The 17,428-nt window shown below is 46.7% G+C and overlaps 1 protein-coding gene across 1 annotated transcript in view; it reads left to right on the forward strand.

Annotated features, from left to right (window-relative positions):
• The first annotated feature begins 9,298 nt into the window (after positions 1–9,298).
• The window catches only part of LOC100344092 (guanylate cyclase 2G), a 49,668-nt gene continuing 41,538 nt past the window's right edge, over positions 9,299–17,428 (forward strand). Inside the window, exons 1-3 of the mRNA XM_051823695.2 lie at positions 9,299–9,682; positions 11,114–11,462; positions 13,965–14,074. Coding sequence (XP_051679655.2) covers positions 9,299–9,682; positions 11,114–11,462; positions 13,965–14,074 — 843 coding nt within the window. The remainder of the gene's footprint in view (positions 9,683–11,113; positions 11,463–13,964; positions 14,075–17,428) is intronic.

Raw genomic sequence — 17,428 nt, forward strand, 5'->3', positions numbered from 1 at the left:
ACAGGATAAATGTGTACGATTTTCTCTGTAAATTAAAAGAACAAATCTGATAGAAGCTCTACACTCCTACAGGAAAGACTCACTCCCGGAGCTTGGAAAGTCGCCGCGAGCGAAGACTTAGACCCGCCTAGTCCAACAGTGCAACCACCAATCACATACAGCTCCTGAGCACTTGAGATGAGGCAGGTCTGAACAGAGATGTGCCGAAGGACAGACTGGAGACTGTGGGTGAAGAAAACACATCAAATTCCAATTTAAAAATATTGATTGCATGGTAAAGCATAACATAATTTTTAAAGATTTATTTATTTATTAGAAAGGCAGAGGCAGGTGGGGGGGAGAGAGAGAGAGAGAGAGAGAGAGGGAGAGAGGTCTTCCATCTGCTGGCTCACTCCCCAGATGGTCACAACAGCCAGAGTTGTGCCCATGTGAAGCCAGGAGATTTTCTGGGTCTCCCACATGGGTGCAGGGGCCCAAGGACTTGGGCCATCTTCTACTGCTTTCCCAGGCCATAGCAGAGAGCTGGATCAGAAATGGAGCAGCCGAGACTCAAACGGGCTATATGGGATGCCAGCACAGCAGCAGCTGGCTTTACCCACTATGCCACAGCGCTGGCCCCTAAAAACTATAATATTTAGGAACTACAAAGTAATACTAAGTAATAGGGAATAGTAAGTAATCTCACCTATTCCTTGGACTCTTAAATGTGCCTGCTAGAAAGTTTTAAATGAGAGGCCAGCAGTGTGGCATAGAAGGCTAATCCTCCTCCTGTGGTGCCAGCATCCCATATGGGAGCCTGTTCAAGTCCTGCTTTTTACTTCAGATCTAGCTCCCTGCTTAATGGCCTGAGAAAGCAGTAGAAGAGGGCCCATGTGCTTGGACCCCTGAACCCACATGGGAGAACCGGAAGAAGCTCCCGGCTCTTGGCTTCAGATCAGCTCAGCTCCAGCCATTGTGGACATCTGGGCAGTGAACCAGTGGATGGAAGACCTCTCTGTCTCTCTCTCTCTACCGCTCTCTATAACTCTGCCTCTCAGATAAATAAATAGATCTTTAAAAACAGTTAAAAAAAGAAAAAATTTTAAATGATCTCTCTCACAAACATCCACACACATTTTATATGTATAAAATATATTTTATAATGCTGCTTAAAAATACTGACTTAATGTCTATAGAATAGAAGTGAAAGATGATATTATCTGGTGGCAACAGTGAACACCTTGTACCTCCCCAGGTGAGCTTTTTCATTCTCTTTCCAATGATCACTCAGACTTACTAATCCCATTTCATGCATGCCAGCCATGTGTGCATAGGCATGCATGCATTAGAAGTTATAAATCTAGACATCACCAGACACCTCCAACAGTGATGTCTTTTGCCTCTTCCTCTGCAGTGATGTATCACCTTGGGCTAACACAGCATCCACCTAATAAAATTTATGATCTTCTGAACCAAAGCCAAAGTCATTTATTATAGAACTGTGATTGTTTACTGACTGTCCTGACATTCAAGGCCTTTTGCTATTTCTTCACTTAATCTTCACATAAGATCTCAGGGTAGTTACAAACGAAGAAACTGGGGTTTGGACATTACATAATGGATCCAAGCCAGCTAGAGTCTTATTTCAAAATCTGTGCTCCCAGCCACTCTGCTATACTGCCTCCTACAGGAGGGAGGTGCGGAGAAGCCAGGCATCATGGGACCTAGGTAGAAGTGTGGATGACCCGGGTGGTGGGGGTGGGGGGAAAGCCAGCACCTCGCTCTCCCTCGAGCCTTAAAAGGCACCATTCTTTACTTTGGAGCCTTGTCTCTGGCCCACAGCATGAGGAGAGCCATACCACGTGCCCAGCTAGTTCGCAGGCTGGGATCCCTTCACACAGCGGAGAGGAAATGCCAGGAAGTGGGAGGGCCTCTGGTCTCTCCAGACAAGAAGCACACGGGGGAGGAGGAGGCACAAGGGACATCCTGCCTGGCTGGCTCTGGATGTCTGCCCACCAGAGAGAAGTGGCCAGTTGCCAAGCCTGCTGACACACAGGTCGCAGACTGGCGCAGAAGGAGAAGCATATTCTCATGGGTTTCAGCATCTCCTCACCAGAGAAAGGTGAATTTCAGCATATTCTTTATTCTTTATTCATGCAATGTTTGTGACAACAAGGGTGTGCTTGGGGAGCCTAAAATGTTATGCAAAGAGGCTTGGGAGTGACAGCACTGTTGACCATTAATCATGTCATGATGTGTCTTTTTTTTTTTTTTTTTATTTACAAGGCAGGGAGAGAACGGGAGACAGAGCGTGAGAGAGCACGAGAACGAGAGAGAGGTCTTCCATCCATTGGTTCACTCCCCAAATGGATGCAATGGCTAGAGTGAATCTAGGAGACTTGAACTCCATCTGGGTCTCCCACATGGGTGGCAGGGACCCAAGTACTTGGGCCATCTTCCTCTGTGCTGGTGTTGCAAGCATCAGCTTAACCCACTGTGCCATGACACTCGCCCCATGAAGTGTCTTTGAAGACTGAGTACCTGGAGCAGGTGGCTGCCCTTCTCCCCATGACTTCCTGGAGGTTATTGCTGTTCATGCTAAGATGTTGTTGGGAGAAGAGCAGTCACCTGGAAGGTAAGTCAGACTATGAAATAAATGTTCGGCAATCTGGTTTGAGATGACATTGGCAGCTTGTGGCAAAGCTTACTGTGGAGAGTACTGATTTGAACCCCATCTCTCTCTTTTTTTTTAAAGATTTATTTTTTTATTTGAAATTTAGAGTTACAGAGAGGCAGCGGCAGAGGCAGAGAGAGAGAGAGAGGTCCTCCATCCAATGTGAACCCCATATCTCTAAAAGCAACTGCTCAGGTGTCAAAGGCTCCATTTTGTGCAAATAGGGGTGAGGGAGAGTCCAGTTGAGTGCTAAGTACTAGAGAGATGGAGCACACAGCAGACAGAGGAGATGCCCTTGTACAGATCTTTTCAGAAACAAGAGCAGCGTGTTCTCATTGGTCACCCAAGGCCAGTGGCACATGTTCAGCTTTCTAGAAGCCCTGCATGCGCGGTTACCTAAAGGAATGGCGTTCGAATCCCCAGGAGTTCACTTTGTTGGGGACCTAAAGCACGTGATCTCCCACTTCCACTTTGACTTTTATTTGCTCCCTCCAGCTTTGCTTCGTGGCAGTTTCGTCATCAGAAAACACAACATGGAGTCTGAAGCTCACATCCCGATGGATGTAGACGGTTTGACCTGCTCTTATTTCTGGAGCGGTCAGTGCAAGGTGTGCCCTACCTTCAGGAATGACCCTCTGGGAACCTACAAAGCAGACCTTGAAGAGACACCTGCTGCCATCCCCAAGTAAGCCACCCAGGAGTACTCAGTTAGTTAGGGATCCATCGGGAGCCCGGGATCTCAGGGCAAGAAGCAGGCATGGGCAGAGGGGTCTGTCCTCAAGCTATTTCTCCACTTTAGAGATAGGAAACCCACGCTCAGTACAGTTGTATTGACTGAGTGTGGCCTGAAGTGTGAGAGGCACTCCCCCAACCTCTCCCTCCAGGCAATTCCAAATCCATCTCATTGTACGGCAGGTGAACCCAGCACTCTTATCCAACTCGCTCCTCTCTCCCAGAGAAGGGAGAAGCCACATATCCCAAAGCTTCACTTTCCCTCCAAACTCGAAGAGACCACTAATTTAGAAATTGAAAGGAAGCAGGTGGCAAGCAGGAAGGGAAGAGCAGTTAGAAACACGCTACAGGTGTCACCAACACCACGCTATCCTGGATACAGCCGATCTTATCTGATCTCGGATGCTGAACAGCTGGTCCTGTATCTTGTTATGGTCTAGTCTGGTCATCGTGAAGGAGGTCGTAAATCAGGCAAAGCCTCTTTAGGAAAGAGATGGGATAAAGAGCTCCCCCACGGACATGAGGAACCAAGGCCAGACTACTTTTGTTCCAAGTTATCATCAGATTAAACAAGGTGGCCCCTTCCGACCACCACTGTACTGGAAATCTGTAAGTATGAGAATTCTCTAGAAGGCAGGAAGTTGAGAGAAGCAACAGGAGGAGAGGTGTGCTCCCTCCAGCAGCCACAGTCCCTAGGACTCTTTCTACCTGCCTGGGTTTCACGTCAGGACTTTGTACTGTAATGGCGCAAGTGCACCCCATAAATTGGGCCTGTAATGATGGCAGCGGCTTTTCAGCCACAAGTGGTACCTGTGCAGCCCTGTCGCTCTCTTCCTCTGAGGACAATGGGGGAACGCAAGTGGCTGAGCTCCGCAGAGAGTAACTGGGACCCGTGGAGGTAAGGCAGGTTTCTAGGAGTCTGAGGGCCCAGCCAGTGTGAGGCCCTCTGACCTGAGGAATTAAGGCTTAGCCGAATTAAGAAATTAAGTTTAACCTGTGCTTTTTCTTCATAAGTATGTAGGATTTATTTTAAATTAAAACATCTACTTTTCTTCCTTGTTGCAAAAAAAGCAAAAACTATGAAAATTAAGGTAAGCAAAGCAACAAAAATCAACCTGTTGATTCCTGTGCCCCAGGGAGAGCTCTTTCCAGTGTTTGGTGTAGGCCATCTTTTCTATGCTACTTTGTGTGCTTTTTGAAAAGACAACTAAAATGGAATGCCATGCATATTGTTTTATAGTGTTCTTATTAACAAAAATACATTGTGCTGTCTTTCAAAGTCAATAAATGTGCATTTGAAATATCATTTTTTAGGGGCAAGCATTGTGGCACAGCAGTTTAAGCCACTGCTTGGGATGCCTATATCCCATACTGGAGAGCTTTACATGCTACCGGCCCCATGTCTGCTTCTTAAAGCCTCAGCAACACTAAATGCTATTGATATTTACTTACGGTTTCAGCTGTGCCCACTTGTAAGCCCTTAAGAGCACAAAACACTTATAATGATGAATATCAACTTGCATGCCCGAAGGCCCAACAGGGACAGAGTGGAGGCCCCAAACAGAAATGTATACACAGTCATCTGGCCTCAAAGACTCTGAAAGGTATCTGAAAACAGAATCAGAAATTAGCAGGAGTGGGAGTACATTTTTTAATAAGTTTATACAGGGAGGGGGAGAGGGGATGCAGAGTGTGTGATAATGCCACATTGTTTCTAGGATCTTGGTTTTGATTTCCTGCTTTGTGCATTGACACACCCATTAGCAGTGTCCTTTATTGAGTTCCTACTAAATGTGCGGTGCTATGCTAAGTAATCATGTAGCACTGGCATGTATTTACAAAGTCCTTCTGAGAGGAACTATTTGCTCAGGCTGAAACTGAGGAAACTGGAACACAAATTTAACGGAGTTGCCCCAGGTTACCTACAATTGGTAAGCATCTGAGCAGAAAAGATCCATGGAATTCTGTATACAAATAGTGAAGGCTTCTCTGGACTCAGGGAATTTTTTTTTTCTAAAAAAATTTTTTCTTTTCAGGGATGGCACCGTGGCATAGCAGGTAAAGCTGTGGCCTGCAGTGACAGCATCCCATATGGGCACCGGTTTGGGTCCCGGCTGTTCCATTTCCAATCCCATGCTCTGCTGTGTCCTGGAAAAAACAGTAGAAGATGGCCCAAGTCCTTGGGCCCCTGCAGCCACATGGGAGACCTGGAAGAAGCTCCTGGCTCCTGGCTTTGGATCCGCTCAGCTCTAGCTGTTGCTGCCATCTGGGGAGTGAACCAGCAGATGGAAGACCTCTCTCTCTTTCTCTGCCTCTGCCTCTCTGTAACTCTCTCTTTCAAATAAATAAATCTTTTTTTAAAAAGGCTTATTTTCATTGTATTTGAACAGGAGAGAGGAACAGAGGAGAGGAGATCTTTCATCTATAGGTTCACTTCCCAAACGCCCATCATGGCCAGAACTGAGCTAGGTCAAAGCCAGGAGCTTGTAACTCCATCCCGGTCTCCCATGTAGGTAAGAGGGACTCAGGGCCTGGAGCCACATCTGCTGCCTCCCAGGGTGTGCATTGTAGGAAGCTGGATTGGAAGTGTAGTAGCTGGTGCTTGAACCAGGTATTGCAATAGAGGATGTGGGCCTCCCCAGTGGTGACTCAACTGCTGTACCAAATGCCTGCCCCTGGAATCGGGTGATTTTGCACATGAACTCTAACTGTGCTAGCAGAGGAGAGAAACTGAAGCTCAGAGAGGAAGCAGTACTGATGATGAATTTGGTTTGGAGAAGTGACCTCTATAATGCATAGGTTTAGAAATGGCCTCTGAGACAGGACAGAGCCAAGGCTGTCTAATCCCACTCTGGGCACTTGCTACTTCAGGAAGGTAAGTAGGGAATAGCTACTGGCTTGTCTTTGCATCCCTTTACTCTAGGCAGGGTTCCCCAGCCTCCGTGTGCTGAAGGGTATGTGGTGGGGTCCTGTTAAATGCAGCTTCCCAGAGCAGCTCCAGTACATTTCGGTGTGGAGAGTCTGAGATGGGGGCCCTGGCGTCTGGACTTCTTACTATTAGCAGAGACTGGAGCAGGTAGTCCTTAGAACAAGCTCTGCTGCACCAATTACCTAATCCCCTTTCCTGCCAGAAAGCCCACAGTGGGTGGGAATTCAACTTTTTTTTTTTTTTTAATCTATTTTGCGGGCTGGCGCTGTGGCATAGTGGGTAAATCCCATGTAGATGCCGGCTCGAGACCTGGCTGCTCCACTTCCAATCCAGTTCTCTGCTATGGCCTGGGAAAGCAGTACAGGATGGCCCAAGTCTTTGGGCCCTGCACCCACGTGGGAGGCCTGGAGGAAGCTCCTGGCTCCTGGCTTTGGATCGGCGAAGCTCCGGCCGTTGTGGCCAATTGAGGAGTGAACCAGCGGATGGAAGACCTCTCTCTCTCTCTCTACCTCTCCTCTCTCTGTGTAACTCTGACTTTCAAATAAATAAAATAAATCTTTAAAAAAATCTATTTTGAAGGCAGAGTTACAGAGAGAGAGAGAGAGAGAGCGCATCCATGTGCCAGTTCACCCCCTAGAAGGTTGTGTTATCAGAGACAGATCCCTTAGAAGTCCCATCTTCTGGTACCACTTATGTTACCAGATGCTTATTAATAAATTTGGAATATTAATAAGCCTTGTGGATTCTTGCCTAATATTCAGAGAAGAATTCTGAATACTGGCACAAATAAACTAGACTCCATGATGAGTCTTAAGCTTTTTGTTCCGTGAGAAATGCATAAGAGAGTGAGGGCCTTATCTAAAAGAGAGAGAGAAATTTGGATTCATACAGAGCACCAGGAGCCAGCTATGTGGAGGAGCATGCAGGCCAGAAAGCATGGGGCAGGTGGCCCGAAGGCCATGTACCTGAAGGCACAGGGCAGCAAGGACCCTCAATGGCGAAAGAGGCAAAAGGCCAAAAAAGGACTGGGCCCACTGTATCCCAGGCCTTTAATCCACTTCCAAAGGGAAGTGGTTGATTAGTCTGATTGGCAGGTGGGCACACAGGTGTAGCCAGGTAGGGGCATGAGGTCCCACAGGGGGCGTGGTGAAGGCATGGTCTTTCAGCTCACAAACCTGATCAATTTTATCCTGTATGTCTGCCTATAATAGTTGCAATGGCTAGGACTAGGCCAGATGGAAGTAGGAGCTTCTTCCAGGTCTCCCACATGGGTACAGGGGCTCAAGCACTTGGGCCATCTTTGCTGCTTCCCCAGGTGCATTAGCAGGGAGGTGAACTTGAACCAATGCCCATATGGGATGATAGTGCTGCAGGTGGCAGCTTAACCTGTTGTGCCATGGCACCACCAGCCCCAATGGCAATGGTTTCTTTCCTTTATTTTATTTTATTTTTTTGACAGGCAGAGTGGACAGTGAGAGAGAGAGACAGAGAGAGAAAGGTCTTCCTTTGCCGTTGGTTCACCCTCCAATGGCTGCCGCGGCCGACATGCTGCGGCCGGCGCACCACGCTGATCCGATGGCAGGAGCCAGGTACTTCTCCTGGTCTCCCATGGGGTGCAGGGCCCAAGCACTTGGGCCATCCTCCACTGCACTCCCTGGCCACAGCAGAAAGCTGGCCTGGAAGAGGGGCAACTGGGACAGAATCCGGCGCCCCGACCGGGACTAGAACCCGGTGTGCCGGCGCCACAAGGTGGAGGATTAGCCTAATGAGCTGTGGTGCCGGCCTAATGGCAATGGTTTCTAAAATGTCCTGCCATCCCTGTGCTACATCAGACAACGAAGCCATGCCCAGCTCCTTGCCTTGACCTGTGTAGATGGAGGGTTAGTGTTCATCCATCAGTAACCAAACCATGGTTCCCTAAAATCCAAGTGAGAGATAAACACTATGCCCAGCTGTTGGTAAACCTCATGGCTCTGTCTCACTCATTCCAGGAAACATTCCCATATGATGGATTAAGCAGGTGGTAATAATAAATATCACTATTACTATGATCATCTTTACTACCATCAAATCTAAAACTGAAGGAGGGGAACTTGCTCAGGCACTGTGACAAGGACTAGGATGTCTGATGTCTTTTACTCAATATAACACTTAGGAGAAGACCTCACTACAGTTTTATTTCCAGTTTCCAGATGAGGCAATGAAGTCACAGAGAGAGGAAGTTAAGTTCTGGGTCACACAGCCTGTATGTGATGGAGTTAGACTTCCAGCCCAGGCAATCTTATTGCATTTGAGGGGTTCCCATGATCCTTATTCTTTTGTTTTAAGATTTATTTATTTACCTGAAAGGCAGAGCTAAAGAGAAAGAGAAAGGGAGGGTGGAAATGAGGGGAAGAGAGAGGGGGAGAGAGAGAGAGAGATCAATCATCTATCCATTGGTACACTCCTCAAATGGCCCTATTGTCCGGGGGCTGGCCCAGGCCAAAGCCAGGTTAGAACTTGATCTGGGTCTCCAACATAGCTGACAGAGGCCCAAGCACTGGAAGATTTTCCATTGTCATCCCTGGTGCATTAGCAAGGAGCTGGATTGGAAATGGAGCAGCTGGAACTCGCCCGGCATTCCAATAAGGGCTGCTGGCATTTCAGGTGGTGGTTTAACCCACTGTGCCACAAGGTCAGCCCCCATACTTCTTATTCTATTGGTAGGGAGGGATAGAGGAGCATGAAGTTTCTCAGTGGCATCATGGATCAAAATGCAGGGCGTTGTTGACTCTCCCTGGGCCTGTTTCTGCAAGCCTGCTGCTCCTAGATCATGTTAGGGCGGACTCTGGAAAGAGAGAACATCAGTTAATTAGTGCCACTGACTAGGGAGTAAGCTGTGGCCCTCAGGGAATCACTGTACTATCATATAAATTCCTGGCACGAGTGGCCAGGAGGCTGAGCCCTTCAGAGTGCTGCAGTGATCTGAAGATTCGACGCCGTCCATGGAGCCCCACGTAGGTCCCAGGGTCCCACTCAAATCTGGACTCTGTTTGGGGGTTGACTGCCATGCTGACCACCCAGCACTGGTGCTGGTGCTCTTTGCCAGTGTGCTAGTGATGTGCCTTGAGGCTACTAAACTCATTGTGGGATTCCAGGCCCCCTGGGATATCTCCCATCCATTCAGTGTGCAAAGGCTGGGTGCTGGCCTCACAATTGCCCTGGACAAGGTCAACTCTGAGCTGCTAGACTTCGGAAACTTCAGCTGGGAGTTCACTTACACCAACTCAGCCTGCAGCGCCAAGGAATCTCTTGCTATTTTTATCAATCAGGTCCAGAGACAACAGATTTCTGCCCTGTTTGGACCAGCATGCCCAGAAGAAGCAGAGGTAGAGTACAGAACCTTCTAGAAAATTTGATGGAGTTTCCATTGGAAAGGGTGGTCTTGAAGATGATGGCACAAGTTTGAATAAAATTTTGATAAGAATCACATTATTATAACAATAACCATGCAGGTCTTGAGTACCATTTTTTAAAGGATATGATTGGATCACATAATTAGAATGGTTAACATTCTCTTTAAAGAGACTTTTAAATCAATAATTGTTAGGCAACTCAGACCTCTTCCTCTTCTTGATTGTTTGAACTTGGTGCTATTGTGTATAGACTCTTATTATTCAGTCTTGTGTTGTCATTCACATGACTTGGAAAGGCAAAGAAAAAAACAAATACTTTATTTTTTAAGTAGAAAACTATCAGTTGTTTGAGGAGGTTTTCCTTAGGAGTGTATGATAAATTATTCAGTGATGTTTAAAGTAAATGGGAATGAAAGAAGTATTGTATTAAGAATGTATTAAGCCAGAGCAAGCAAATGAAGGAAATGAATGCTTTGCACTTATCTGATGAATGGATTAACTTTGTTGATGTCTTTGGGTCATTGATAAAACAGGTCATCTGAGAGGCATCAATGCAAAAGTAGACAGGGAGAAGCAGCACAGCTCTCACTCAAAAATACTGCAGAACTGACAAGTAGTGCTGGAAAATTAGTTCACATCTGAATTTGAACATTGGCTCTCCTGGAATTTCTCTTTTGATGCATTTCTAGCTGTCCAAAGCCTGTGCATTCTTCAAAATCAATCTGTATTCCCAGAGCCTTTCTTAACCCCTCCATACTCACCCTTCAAATTTCTAATTCCTCAATCAGAGGTAATTTCTTCTCTAAACTCCTGCAAATCTGTTGTCTATAAATCCTGTGGAGTGTATTTAATTCTAGAGCCATTTTTAGGTATCTTATTTGCTGTAATAGACCATGAGCCCCTTTAAGAACAATGTTTCCAGAGTTCTTTGTAAATTGTAGAATCCTAATAAAAATGATTAAGACATGAATAAGGATCAAGGTAAGAAAGAAAGACAATAATGATGAGTAGCTATCAGTGTGAGCCCTGGAACTGAACGGCCTGCTTCTCTCTCTGCTTCCTATAAACCGTACATCTTTGCACCTCCAAGTTTTTATCTTTAAAAAGGTGTAATTATAATATCTTCCACATAGATATGTTACAAAAGTTGAAATGATACATGTAAGTTCTTCAAGTGCTCGGCACATGATAAGAGCTCAATAAATACTAGCTTGTGCTATCCTTGTCCTCTGAGGTCTTGTGTCTACAAGTTGGACCAAAGATATGATCATGAATATTACAAAAGACAGAGTCCAGTATGACCCCTAGACTCTCCAAATCCAAGGCTTATGTTGATAACTTACAGTGGGGTCTGAGTGTTGAATGAAGTCAAATATGAAAGACGTTCTTTTGGTTGCCTTCCAGGTTATTGGTTTGCTGGCCTCTGAGTGGAACATCCCCATGTTTGACTTTGTCGGACAAATGGCGAAACTGGAGAACCACTTCCTATACGACACCTGTGTGAGACTTGTGCCGCCCCAGCAGCAAATTGGTGATGTGCTCCAGCAGACTCTCCAGTACCTGGGCTGGAGACACATTGGGATGTTTGGAGGCCACTCTGGGGCTGCGTTCCAGGATGGAGTGGATGAGTTATGGAGGGTTGTAGAGAACAAACTCAAATCCAATTTCACGATCACTGCCAGGATGAGATACGCCAGCAATAACCCGGCCCTCCTTCAAGAGGCTCTTAGGAACATGTCATCACTCACCAGGGGTAAGTGAGAAAGACACTCTTGATGCTTTTATTTGGAGAAACAACAGATACAAACTGATTGTCTGAAAGACACAGAATGCTTCATTTTCCTATGGGTATAAAACCCCGGTAGAAACAATGATATAAAATTCATGGCACACAAAAACAACTTCCTTCTTGGCTTGCTATCATCGCCACATTTTTTTTGTCCAAAGTGAAATCTCAGACATCATGGTGTTAGACAGTGCAAGTTCTGGAAGCCTTTTCCAGGTGGGCAGGGTCCTGGACTTTGGCAGTTGTTCAGAACCTGGGCTTTGGAGACAGAAAGATATAGATTTGATTGTAGCTTCTGACACTGTGTGTCCCTGGTCAAGTACCTGAACCTCTCTGTGCCTCATATACCTTTTGTGCAAAACAGTGACAATCATCCTACCTATCTCATAGGAAGACGCAGATTAAAGAAGGTGCTGCCTGTGAGTTCTTAGCATCGTGTCTGAACAAGCGGGTGGTCAACATAGGCCAGCAGTTATGTTTGTGATGATGCGTATAAAGCTCTACCTTTTAGCAAGAACTGACTCTCCTGTATTTCAAAGACAGTGTGCTCTCTCTGGGCCCAGGACTCTGAGCCTTTCTGATTCCTGGGCCTGGAGTGCCACCTACTCAGCCAGTGTTCTTTCCATGGGTAGCTTCCTCTCATCTTTCCAGACTGGCCTTCCCAGAGAGACCTTCTCTGACTGCTCCATCCGGAGTTGTTTTTCCCTCCACTGTCCATTTCACGATGTCCCCTTTCCCCCTCACTAACTTTGAAAGGCAGAGTTATACAGAGGGGCAGAGGCAGGGAGAGAGAGAGAGAGAGGGAGAGAGAGAGAGAGACTTCCATTCACTGGTTCACTCTCAAGATGGCCAGAATGGCTAGAGCTGTGCCGATCCGAAGCCAGGAGCCAGGAGCTTCTTCTGGGTCTCCCACACAGGTGCAGGGGCCCAAGGATTTGGGCCATCTTCTATTGCTTTCCTAGGCTATAGCATAGAGCTGGATCAGAAGTAGAGCAGCCGGTACTCAAACTGGTGCCCATATGGGATGCTGGCACAGCAGGCGGTAGCTTTATCTGCTATGCCACAGCACCGGTCCCTAGTCCGACTCTTGAAGGAACACTTCCATCTCCTCTCCTATAGCCTGTGTCTGACTGTGATTCCTCTTTCTGCCTTGCTCTCTGCTGCACCCCGAGCCCAGTGTGGTACTGGCACATGGCTGGAACTTAGTGGAGCAGATTATAATTTACTTAATTAAAAAGCTAAATCATAGCCTCATGTGTGTGTCTGTGACATGATGATGAAAAGAAGTGCCATGGCCTACTTGTTCCCCACCCCCACCCTAACTCAGAAAGTCCCAGTGCCCTTGACTTTGGATCCTCTGGGAACTCCTCTAACTGCTGTGTGGCAGGTGAGTCACAAGCCAGATTTGCTCCTTTGCTTTTTGAGTCAATTAAACAAAAGAAATGATCTCAAACTTAGCGACTCATGTGTTGGTTGGGGATGGGGAGGTGGTGGCAGGCACAGTAAAGATTTTGGGTCTACTAGTTCATATGTTGTAAGTTTGGTTTGACAAGTACGTACTCTGGGAATAGCTCAGCAATCCTATTTTTCAAGCATGCTCAGGGAAGAGAAAGTCTGCATTTCATTTAGAGTGGCTTTAGGCTTGACTTTAAAATTTCTTTTATTAATATACAGAGGACCGAGTTCATGTATTTCATAGGTGCAATTCTAAGATAACCGTATTTCCTTCCCTCCCTCTCTCCTTCCCTCGGTCCAGCCTTCCTTCCTTTCTTTTTCCCCTTAATTTTGCAAAGACATTTCCTATCTTTTAAAATGGATGTAACTGAAAATCATTATGCTTAGTGAAATAAGCCAGTCCCAGAAAGACAAATACCATATGTTTTTTTTGATATGTGATAGCTAATATAGAATACAAAAAATGTATGGGAATGAAATGGACATCCGGCAATTTGATTATTGTTTTTAGCCCTTGTTTGGTCTCTCTACTTTTTACCTGTTGGATATTGTGGCTAGTGGTGCATCAAACCTGTGACTGTAGAAAAGATTGAAATTGTGTTTTTAAGTTTGACTTTTTTTTTTTTTTAAAAAGGAGTTATTCATTTAGTTGAGAGGCAGAGCCAGAGACACAGAGAGGAAGAGACAGAGAAAGAGGTCCTCCATCTGCCAACTCACTCCCCAAATGGCTGCAATGGCCAGAGCAGATCCGATCTGAAGCCAGGAGCCAGGAGCTTCTTCCTGGTCTCCCACGTGGGTGCAGGGGCCCAAGGACTTAAACCATCTTCAACTGCTTTTCCAGGCCACCAGCAGAGAGCTGGATCAGAAGTGGAATAGCTGGGACTCAAACAGGTGCCCACAATGGGATGCTGATGCTGCAAACGGAGGCCCAACCTACTATGCCACAGTGCCGGCCCCTAGGCTTGTGAGTGCTCAAACATGTGCAAAGGGCTGACCCTGTTTCCTTTGTTATAGTTATCATCTTAATCTGCAATTCAGAGGATGCAAGAATTATTCTGATGGCTGCAGAGAACCTGGGCCTCCCTACAGGAGAATTTGTCTTCATCATTTTGCAGCCCCTGGAGGTGGGTGCTGGTGATAACCACATGGCCCTGGTGGTGAGAGGTAATAAGCACAGAACACCTGCTATGGCCTGGGATGTGTTAACTCACTGTGTACTCTATAATCCCATGAGTAGGCACATGTGAGTCCTCTTTTTTTAAAGATTTTATTTATTTATTTGAGGAGAGAAAGATCTTCCATCCACTGGTTCACTCCCCAAATGGCTACAATGGCTGGAGGTGGGCCAATCTGAAGCCAGGAGCTTCCTCCAGGTCTCCCACGTGGGTGCAGGGGCCCAAGCGCTTAGGCCATCTTCCACTGCCTTCCCAGGCTACAAGCAGAGAGCTGGATTGGAAGTGGAGCAGCTTGGATTTGAACCGGTGCCCATGTGGGATGCTGGTGCCACAGGCAGAGGCCCAGCTTACTATACCACAGTGCCAGCCCCACTTGTGTCCTCCTCTTAAATCTGAAAGAACTTACTGAGGGTTCTTTTGCATAGATCACGAGAGGCCAAGCCAGGCCTTGAATGGTGTTGGCTGGTGGCAGAGCCTGGCCTCTGCCCTCTGCAAACACCACCATAAGAACTCTCATTTCTTCCAGGGGGCTGCAGCCTTCCCACTGGACTCCCAAACACAAGTGGTTCTCACTTCTTTTTCCTCTAAGCCACCTCCCAGTTGGAGCCATAGCAAAGGCTTGGAGGGACCAACATACTGGTGCGGTGAAGCAATGTGTAGGAGTTTGAGTCTTTGTAATGACAGGAATGTCTGAAATCCCATGTGCTTACTGCAAGTACCGAGCTACACATCTTACATCCATTGTTGTACTCTATCTCCCGGTAGCCCTGTGACGCAGATATGACATGCATTGTTCACATGCATTCTTTTTTCTTTTTAAGATTTATTTAATTTATTTGAAAGAGCCACACAGAGAGAGGAAAGGCAGAGGGAGAGAGAGAGAGGTCTTCCATCCAGTGGTTCACTCCCCAACTGGCCGCAATGGCCGGAGCTGCATCGATCCAAAGCCAAGAGCCAGGAGCCTCCTCCAGGTCTCCCATGTGAGAGCAGGGGCCCAAGGACCTGGGCTTCCACTGCTTTCTCAGGCCATAGCAGAGAGCTGGATCTGAAGTGGAGCAGCCGGGTTTTGAACCGGCATCCCTATGGGATGCGGGCACCTCAGGCCAGGGTGTTAACCCGCTGCACCACCGCTCCGGCCCCATGTGTATTCTTGTTCTTTCGATCTGCTATGGCTTTGGGTGGTACGTAATTAGCTCCAACTCAGAGATAGAAAAACCAAGGCTGGGACAGGTGAGGTCCCTTCCCGAAGCACTCAGTGCTCGCTGGTGGCATAACTTCATTCCAAACTGGGTCTTTTGGACTCTGAGTCTTCGTCCATCACTCCATAGCATTCGGCCTGATGGAGGATGTGTCGGGTGCTAGGTTCCACTGTGAGGAATTTTTAAAAAGATTTATTTATTTTAAGATGTATTTATTTATTTGAAAGGCAGAGTTACAGAGGCAGAGGCAGATAGAGCAAGAGAGAGGTCTTCCATCTGCTGGTTCACTCCCGAAATGGCTGTAATGTCTGGAGCTGAGCCGATCTGAAGCCTGGACCCTGGAGCTTCTTCCAGGTCTCCCACACGGGTGCAGGGGCCCAAGGACTTAGGCCATCTTCTACTGTTCACCTGGGCCACAGCAGAGAGCTGGATAGAAGTGGAGCAGCCAGGACTTGAACCAGTGCCTATATGAGATGCTGGCACTGCAGGTGGCAGCTACACTCACTTTGTCACAGTGTTGCCCCCCAGTGTGAGGTTTTCATATATTAAAGCTCATTTCAACTCACAATCACTCTATCGCATAGATGTTTTTATTATCCTCGTTCTACAGAAGTGGAAACTGAGGTAAAATAACTTGCTTAGAGCCACATGGCTAACAAGAAGGAAAGCTAGTTTTCAAACCCAGGAGGCTGGCTCCAGTGTCTGCATATGGAACCACCACATTGCTCTGCAGGCATATACGGCAGCTGCTTGCCTTCAGCTAGGAACACACTGTGTGAGTTTTCTAGAAGTTTCAGCTTTCTAAAGTGAGAAAGCCTTGTACTATCATAAGAAGTTGAAATGGGGTAGAAGAGAAGAAAGTCAGGTGTATAACAAGTCCCAGATTTCTCTTTCTTTATCCTGAAGTAGTTCAGGTCTCCACATAGCACCTCTGATTGCTTTTTGTAGGCAGCTGGAATCCTAGATACAGGCCAGGCTTTCCCCAGCATCCCCCTACTTCCCTGGCCTTTGCTACCCACTCCTCTTTCTTTTCATTTTCCCCTCACCTCTGCTGTCAAGGAGATGACAAGAGAAGATGATCCACTCTTAGTAGTCTCAGGGAAGCCCTCTCAATCCCCCTGTTGCTTTCTCCCAAATTAACTTTTAACAATTATTCATTTTACTTATTTGATAGGGAAGGAGGAAGGATGGGAAGGAGAGAGAGAGAGAGAGAGAGAGAGAGAGGAGAGATCCTATTTGCTGATTCACTCCCCCAATACCCACAACAGCTAGGGCTAAGCCAGGCCAAAGCTGGGAACTCAATCCTGGTCTCACATGGGTGTCAGGGATCCAGCTACTTCAGCTATCACCTAATGCCTCCCAGGGTGTGCATTGGCAGCAAGCTGGAACTGGGAGTGCAACCAGGGTTTGGGCCCAGTACTCCAATCTGGGATGTGAGCATCCCGAATGTTTTCTTAACTGCTGGGCTAAACACTCTCCCCTTCCCCAAATTCTTGATGATCCAATTCTAATTGATTTGTAGTGGCAGAAGAAAGATAGAAGTAAAAATACAGCACCCAAGTCCATGCAATTGAATTCCTACTCTTTGATAAAGAATAGCATAAATCCATTCTATAGAAGCATTCCCAACATAGGTTTAAGTGGGGAAGAAGAAACATCAAGCTGCACAACAACAGTGTAGTGCAATATCATTTATGCCAAATGTGCACACACACACACACACACACACACCCCTCTGTTCATGCTTGTAGTGCTTGAACACTTCTTAGGGTGGGATGAGAGGGAGCAATAGGGAGACTCCAGAGATGCTGCTTTCTACACTTGTCTGTGTATACACACTCACATGCACAACGAATGCGTATACACTAGTTATATAGTAATACTATAGGTAATAATGATGACAACAAGGCAATTCAGTCACCAGGAGAAAACTGAAAATGAGTAAAAAGCTTAGGCTTTTCCGGCTTTTGCACCTACTGCTGGAAGCTATGCTTCCTGTGTCTTAGTGGACTGATACTCCAGTGTGTTTTGATTTCATATTTTTGGCTGCCTTCCCACCGCTCATACACAACCTAGAAAACATGGACTTTGTATTGCAGGCCTT

Source organism: Oryctolagus cuniculus, chromosome 15, assembly GCF_964237555.1.
Source record: "Oryctolagus cuniculus chromosome 15, mOryCun1.1, whole genome shotgun sequence".
In the NCBI taxonomy this organism is placed as follows: domain Eukaryota; kingdom Metazoa; phylum Chordata; class Mammalia; order Lagomorpha; family Leporidae; genus Oryctolagus; species Oryctolagus cuniculus.